Here is an 8,054-nt window from a genome sequence, read left to right as displayed (position 1 = left end):
TAACTATTGACCAGGGTATTTCAAGTGTTAACTATGTGTCAGGCTTTAACACTTTACACACAGCCTTATCGGATCCTCAGAGGAGTCCCATAGGGTAGGTACTTACAGCAAACAGGCTACGGGGGGCCCAGGAGACCAGGTGTCCCCATGATCCCTGCCTCCTAGTATTCATAACCTTGAGTAAGGGTAGGACCTACCCCTGACCAATAGAATGCGGCAAAGGTGACATACGTACGTGATTCCACATATAACGTGATTCCACATCACATTATATGAGACTGTGATGTCCCTTGTCTTCCTGGCCTACTCCAGTCCCAGCCCAAGTGTTGGTTTCTTGGAAAAACACTGGGGAAGGAGGTGGAATTGCTGTGAAAACAAGGCTCAGACCTCCACAGAAGCTGCCCAGTGAGTTCTTCAAAAGTGGTTATCCTACCTGCCACTTACAGTGGATCAGGACTGTCCAGAAATCATTTTCACATCTCCCCAGCAGAATGGCGTCATCTCAATACTAATTTTCACTTGAACTAGAAGAATCATGCGTGTGGATTTCAAAAGGAAAAGGTTCCTATTCATGGTGCATTTAGGAGCAGCCCAGGGTGCTTAATAGAACGGACCTTGCTATGTTCTTGAGCTTCTGTGGCCTCGTGACAAAGTCGAGCAAATAAGACGACCAGGCCAAGTGGGCGCACTGGGTCCCGTGGCCAAGGATGGGCTGGCCAGGTGGCCATGTGGCCTCCCGTGGCCTTGTTTCTGTCGGCTTTATCTGATCCTGATCTCAGATGCTGATAGGGCCCTAGCTTATTTTCTAAGGAGAGGGAGCTTGATTTGTGCAGGATGCGCCTTCACCAGATACCTCCAGGGGCAAGAGTCCACACAGGTTACAGCGCCCCCGCCCCCCATGCCTCTAAGCTCTAAGCTCAAAGAAGGATCCCTGACACGGAGTCCTGTTACAGGAATGGCCACAGGGTGGGAGAGACCAGGGTCGTGCATGCCAGCTCAGGATCTGGGGCAGGATGGTTGGCAGGGGGTCGCGAGGAGCAAAGGAGGGGAATCACCTGCCAGAAAATTGGGCAGGGGGAGCTCAGAGAGGAGGCTGAGGAGGGACCGGGACCAGTGGAAGGGAGGTGGAATAGGTCTTAGGAGCCAAATTCCTTGCAGAGGCCTGGGCTGAAGCCTGGGCAGCTCTTTCCCCGGGAGCTGCCCTTTTGCCCCAGCAGCTCCCAGTCCAGCCCCCGCCCCTCCAGGAGACCCAGGCCAGGTTCCTCACCCCACTGCTCTTTGGCTTCGTCCCTGCCTAGCCCCTGCTGCAGGTTGCTTTTATTTCCTCCTCCCCTCCTCCCCCTCCTCCCTCCTCCTCCCTCTCCTCCCCCTCCTCCCCACTCACCTCCTCCCCCCTCCCTCTCTCCCCTCCTCCCCCTCCTCCCCTCCTCCCCTCCTCCCCCCTCCTCCCCCTCCTCCCTCCTCCCCTCCTCCCCCTCCTCCTCCCTCCCCCTTCTCCCCTCCTCGCTTCTGCTACCTCTTCCTCCTCTGCTACCCACTTGGTTCAGGTTACTAAGCCACTCCAAGCCTCTGATACTTCATCTCTATATGAAATGTGGGTGACAGTCTCTAGTTTATGGAGTTGTTGGGAGATGTCAGTGAGATACCCTATGAAAAATGCCTGACATGGCATAGGGGATCCCCATATATTAAGCAACCTTTATTCCTCCTCCCCGCTCCTCTGCCCTCCTTCACCTCCTCCCCCATCCCCCATTCCCCGACTGGCCCCGCCCCCACTGCCGGCCCTGGCCCCACCCACGCGGGAGCTGCTGCATTTAAGGAGATTGCGCACCTTGAAAGGTCCACACATGTGAGCCTCGAGGCGGCCCCGGGTGCAGACTTGCCATGGCCTCCGAAGCTTCTGTGCGTCTAGGGACGCCCCCTGACCGTCTGTGGATCCAGAAGCCTGGCATCTACGAAGACGAGGAGGGGAGGACCTGGGTGACTGTGGTCGTGCGGTTCAATCCCTCGCATAGGGAATGGGCCAGGGCCTCAAACACCCAGGGCAGCGCCTCCCAGGGCAGCACAGTGAGTCCTGGGCACGGGGGGGGAGGCTGTGGGAGGGCTGCGCACTGACCCTTGCCCGTGTGGGACCGCGGTGGGGGTCAGAGAGGGCCGTTGTTACCCGCGCTGGAAAACTCTTCTGTGCAGGTCTAGGAGCGCAGCAATGCCCTGGCCCCAGGAACACCCCCGTGAAGGGACCACAGGCACAAACTTATCCACATGAGGTAATATGGTCCTGCCTGGTGAAGCCGAGACTAAGGTAGCTCAGGGCTTAGTGCCATTTCCAGTGCATGCTGGGAAGGTTCACAAATGGGGCAGCTATTGAGCTGGGCTTTGTGGGATGAGTAGGAGTTCTCCAGGTCTAGAAAGGAGGCAGGAGTAGTATAAGCAAAAGCATTGCAACCTGGAGGCACCAGGTGGGCCAATAGGATGAATGTGAGATTGGTTTCAGATTACTAACCTGCAAAATGAGAATAATATACCTCTGTGGCAAGTGAGTCACAGACATGCTCATGTACGTGGCTCACCGCCTGACTGGCCTGGGGAAGCATTTGACTGATAACAGATTCTGGAAATTAATTCAGGAGGCTTGGGTGGAGTCCTAGATTCTTTGCTGTTCAAAAGCTCCCCAGGTGATAATGATAATGACTCAGGAAAAGGCCGTAGATGAGGGCTTTAGATCACAGCCGGTCTTTGAGGGATAAAGTAAATACAGTAGAGTCTCTGGTGAGGGCGGGAATTGATTCCAGGGCCGACTGTGGATGCTCAAGTCCCTGATAGAAAATTACATGGGTAGTAATTACATACAACCTCAGCACAATCCTCTCCTATATTTGAAATTAGATTACTAATAACACCTAATGCTACACCTACACATCACTTCAAGCTCTCCTTCTTGGAACTTTGTGGAATTTTTTTTCCCCCAAATATTTTTAATCTGAGGTTGGTTGAATTCATGGGTGCAGTATCTATGGAAATGGGGAGCTGGCTGTACCTTAGTGTAATATAGTGAAAGTTTATCCGGATATTTAAAATGCCATTTAAGGCCAGGCGCGGTGGCTCACGCCTGTAATCCCACCACTTTGGGAGGCAGAGGCTGGCAGATCATGAGGTCAGGAGATCAAGACCATCCTGGCTAACATGGCGAAAACTCGTCTCTACTAAAAATACAAAAAAATTAGCTGGTCGTGGTGGCGGACGCTTGTAGTCCCAGCTACTCAGGAGGCTGAGGCAGGAGAATGGCGTGAACCCAGGAGGCAGAGCTTGCAGTGAGCCGAGATAGCACCACTGCACTCCAGCCTGGGTGACAGAGCGAGATTCCGTCTCAAAAAAACAAAAAAACAAAACAAAAAACTCCAAACATTTAGGTCATTGTAAACAATTCACTGCCTGTTTGTTTTTTGAGAGAGTCTTGCTCTGTTGCGGCTGGAGTGCATGGTGTGATCTCGGCTCACTGCAACCTCCAGCTCCCAGGCTCAAGTAATTCTCATGCCTCAGCCTCCTGAGTAGCTGGAATTACAGGCTATTTTTTTTTGTTGTTATTTTTAGGAGAGACAAGGTTTAATCATGTGAGCCAGGCTGGTTTTGAACTCCTGACCACAAGTGATCTGTCCACCTTGGCTCCCAAACTGCTGGGATTACAGGCGAGCCACCGCGCCCAGCCAGTTCACTGACATTTTAAACAATATAACACATTTCCTAAAAAATCTTCAAATAGGTTCTTTCAAAAAACGTTGGTGGAGAACATGGAAAGGCCTTTCTGTACATACACTAAATAAAGCATGCAAAAATTGTGGAGCAAATATTTTAAGTTTTTCAAAAGCCTGAGAAAGTGTTAATGGAGAGGACTGTGAAATGGTGCAGCCGCTATGGAAAATAGGATTCCTCAAAAAAGAGAATTACGGCACAATCCAGCAATGCCACTTCTGGGTGTATACCCACAAGACTTTGAAGCAGGAACTTAAGCGTGTATTTGTACATCCATGTTCACAGCAGTATCATTCATAGTAGCCAAAAGGTGGAGGCAGCCCCAGTGTCCATTGATAGATGAATGGGTAAACAAAACACAAACCATGAAGTATTCACACTTAAAAAGGAAGGAAAGTCAGGCACATGGATGAAACTTGGAGACATTATACTAAATGAAATAGGCCAGTCACGGAAGGGCAGAGTCTCTTGTATGAGGTACTCAGAGTGGTCTCATTTATAAAGTGGAGTGGTGGCTGCCAGGGGCTGGAGGGATTCGGGGATGGGAAGTTAATGTTAATAACAGGTATGGAGTCTCAGTTGGGAAGATAAAAAGTTCTGGAGGTGGATAGTGCCAACGGTTCCACATGTCAATGCACTTAGTGCCACCGAACTGTACTCTTAAAAACAGTTCTGGTTTTTTTTTTGTTTTTTTTTTTTTTTGTTTTTTTTTTTAAATGATTCAATGGAAATAGAATGGATTCTTCAAATAACTTAGCCATGGGTGGGATAAGGGACCTACTTAGTATTTTTTTCCCTCTTTCTTAAAAATAGATCGATGTCTTAGGGTGGGAATTAAGCTTCCTGGGCACATCTAATGCAAAGAGCAGCCAACTTTTTCTGTAGAGGATCTGATAGTAAACATTTTCCACTTTGAGAGCTATGCTCTTGCAGCTACTCAGCTCTACTATTGCAGTGCAAAAGCAGCTAAAGGCAACGGTAAAGGAATGAGGGAAGGAGCCTTAGTTTATTTACAATAAAGCTCTATTTGCAAAAGCAGATGACAAGCCGGACTTCGTTTGCTGATCTCTGATCTAAAGTCAGAATACACAGAGAAGGAGAGATTTTTGCCACGTAATTTAAAATATTTCTCTTTGCAAAAGCAGTCCATAAAAAAGCTAGGACAACAAACTGAGAAAAATCATCACAACGTGTTTTTTTAAGCACTAATATTCTTAATTCAAAAAGACGTTTTATCACTAACGACAAATACTTAGAAAATTGTGTAAAAGACTTTCCATTTTGTTGCATAACATAAGAAGCTTTGGTTTTACTTTTCCTTTCATCTTTCTAACTTCCAGTACCAGCCTAATTTTGTTATTTTTATTATTATGTATTTATATTGAGACAGGGTCTTTCTCTGTCTCCCAGGCTGGAGTGCGGTGACGTGATCATAGCTCACAACAGCCTCTACCTCCCGGGTTCGAGAAATCTTCCCACCTTAGCTTCCCGAGTAGCTGGGACTGTAGGCACATGCCACCATGGCCAGCTAATGTTTTATTTTTTGTAGAGACAGAGTCTCGTTATGTTGCCGAGGCTGGTCTTGAACTCCTGGCTTCAAGCAGTCCTCCTGCCTCGGCCTCCCGAAGTGTTGGGATTACAGGCATAAGCCACTGCTCCCAGCCTGATTTTGTATATTTACTACAAGTATGTGAAGGTCATGATCAGAACTGCGGTATATTTTGGGGGGAAAATCTATCACCCTCAGATCCAGGAGTCCATGGATACCTTGTTTTTAAAACGAAGATTTAAAAATTATGGCAATGGCAGAGATGGAGCCCCAAGAGAATACTTAGCTTTAACCCAGGGTGGTGACAGGTTGGAAACAGTGGCTAAATTTGGGGGTTGCAGTGGGGCGAGGCAGGGTGCAGGTCAGAGGGGACCAGAAGAGCCCCAGTCATCCTAGATGTAGCCACAGGCACCAGTGCCAAGGAATTCTGAAAACATTTACCTCTGACCCTGGCAGCCCACTGGCCGGGCCGGGGCATCTAGGCCTGCATTGCTAGTATGCAGCCCAGTTGGCAGGGAACCCTATCCCTGATCTGCCGCCTCCTTTCCGGTCCCTTCAGTATGAACCCAGCATCACGGTGCACTTGTGGCAGATGGCAGTGCATACCCGGGAGCCACTCTTTTCCAGCCAGATGCCCTTCTCCCAGCTGCCCCCCGTGTGGCAGCTCTACCCCGGGAGGAAGTACCGAGCAGCGGATTCCAGTTTCTGGGAAATAGTGGACCACGGCCAGGCAAGTGTGTGGTGGTTCCAGGTGAAAGCGACAGGTGGCCCCTGGTGACTGCCATGGCCCTCTCTCTTCTGTACCCCTGGCCCCCTCGGGGTTCTTGTCTCTCCTCTTCCTGTTGCTCAAGTCTTCCTTCAAGGAGGCCTGAATGTGTATGGGTGGATCAGTACATGAGTTCCCATGTGGGATGTAGGCAGAATGGGTGAGGGAGGGAGGGTTGCCTTCCCTGGGCTAGGGAAATCCACAAACCGGAGTTTCCACCTGCCTCGCCCCTGCCTGCTGCTGCCAGCCTGCATGGGCGGCCCTTAAGGCCAACTGGAGGAGCATCTCCCAGAGGTTCTGATGGCTGTTCCCTCTCCTGCAGATCGACTCCATGGAGCAGCTGGTCCTCACATATCAGCCGGAGAGGAAAGACTGACAGTGGGAGTGGCTGGTATGTTGGGGGCCCGTGCCTCTCGGTGCAGGGATCAGACGAAAGCGAGAATACGTCTCCTCTTTTCAGAAAGACGGCATGGCCTCCTTCTCCTCCCTGCTGTTTCCTGAGATTTTTCTTACATAGCCACCTGTCACCTCTGCTCCCCAGCCCCTTGGATGTGATGGTCCACCGTGGGTGGGCCCCTATAATAAGTTCCTAAAGCATGGGATCTCATCGAATAAGATTAATCATTTAATCCTTGTGAGAATTCTGTGAGGTGTACATGTTAATGACCCATTTCACAATGAAAAGACTAAGACTCTGGGGATGGGAATGATTTCCTCGAGACCGTACAGCCAGGAAATAGCAGTGATCAAGCTCACATCTAATGATCTCAGGTCCCTAGACTTAACCATGGCACTGAGGTGCCATGCGACGGTGGCCTTCGAGGACCCAGCACTGACCCACAGAGGGCTCCTCCCAGATGGGCTGCAGCTTGGAGCAGGCCAGGCAGGGCCTGGTCCATTGGAGGGGCTGGCACTGGGTTTGCCTTTGACCCCAGCAGCTTGGATGGGGTGCCAGGCTCCTTCATAGTTCACTGACTATCACCTTTGGTCTTCTCCCAGGCCCTGCTGGCCCTGCCCCTCTGGCCTGGTGTCTCCTCGTGCCCCCTCAGTGAGGATCTTCATGTACCGTCTTCTGTTTGCACACCCAGCATAGCCTCCTTGCAGGCAGGAGGCAGTGGGGCCCCTGAACACTCAGCTTCTCTCATTTTCCTCAGTTATGAGTCCTGTCCTGTCCTGCTTGGATCTGCACTTAGGGCAACTGGCCTGGATGGACTTCTCTAGGGGCGCTGTCTGTGCGCTGAGCCAGTTTCCCCTGCTGGCTGCAAGCTGTGGGTTCTCTTTCTCCTCCGTGCCCCTCATGCTGATCTTCTAGATGCCACTCCCAAATTCCCTTCATACCCACCGGGATGTGTGCCCAGCCAGGCCTCCGGCACCCCCAGTGCAGCTCGTGATTGGAAACTCACCATCAGCAGGCAGTGGCTCGGTTTAAGAGACGGCCGCAGAGGGAGCCCAGTCTGGATATGGACTCGGATGCCCTGTGGGTATCAGTTCTGCTGACACTTTGGCCGGAAATAGATCCAGTGCTGAGCCAGTAGTGTACGCCAGAGCCTCAGTGAGCCCATCTGCACAGTGGGGAGCGTGGAAGGACGGTTTTGGCCTGTGTTTCTGCTTGTTCAGTTCTTCAGCTCACGAAGGGATGCTAGTCCATGAAGGTGGCCTCGCAGTACTGGTTAATTAAACTTTATTGCACACTGTCCACTTTTGTGCTGAATTGGAGCTTCTCTTTGGCCTCTTTCTAGCATAGAAATGCAGCTTCTGGTATCGAAATGTTAAGGTAACATTTTAATGTTCCTTTTCATATTTTTCCACACTGGGAAGGAAATTGTAATCAGTCCATTCAGCAGCAGGACGCTGGCGGAAGGGAAGGAAGGGGAGGAGACTCGCATGGGCTCTGGGTGAAGCCCTGCTGTGAAAGGGCAGGAAAGCCATGGTGGTCACAGGAGAACCAGGAGCAAGGGAGAGCTTCCAAAATGAGACAGTGCAACAGCG

General features: G+C 50.8%; 1 protein-coding gene across 1 annotated transcript; it reads left to right on the top strand.

Annotated features, from left to right (window-relative positions):
• The first annotated feature begins 1,832 nt into the window (after window positions 1-1,832).
• TCL1B (T cell leukemia/lymphoma 1B) lies at window positions 1,833-7,763 on the top strand. Its single transcript, XM_003902238.3, has 4 exons — window positions 1,833-2,067; window positions 5,859-6,029; window positions 6,388-6,456; window positions 7,065-7,763. The coding sequence occupies exons 1-3, from the start codon at window positions 1,885-1,887 to the stop codon at window positions 6,439-6,441; spliced, it is 408 nt and encodes a 135-aa protein (XP_003902287.1). The 5' UTR covers window positions 1,833-1,884; the 3' UTR covers window positions 6,442-6,456; window positions 7,065-7,763.
• Window positions 7,764-8,054: the final 291 nt, after the last annotated feature.

This window comes from Papio anubis, chromosome 7, assembly GCF_008728515.1.
Source record: "Papio anubis isolate 15944 chromosome 7, Panubis1.0, whole genome shotgun sequence".
Classification (NCBI taxonomy): Eukaryota; Metazoa; Chordata; class Mammalia; order Primates; family Cercopithecidae; genus Papio; species Papio anubis.
The sequence above is the reverse complement of the archived record's forward strand: the minus strand, read 5'-3'. Positions and strand labels throughout refer to the sequence as shown.

Coding starts and splice junctions, on each gene's coding strand:
- TCL1B (XM_003902238.3), top strand. CDS start 1,885: ATGGCCTCCGAAGCTTCTGTGCGTCTAGGGACGCCCCCTGACCGTCTG. Junction 2,068..5,858: donor GCGCCTCCCAGGGCAGCACA/GTGAGTCCTGGG, acceptor CGGTCCCTTCAG/TATGAACCCAGCATCACGGT. Junction 6,030..6,387: donor AAATAGTGGACCACGGCCAG/GCAAGTGTGTGG, acceptor CCTCTCCTGCAG/ATCGACTCCATGGAGCAGCT.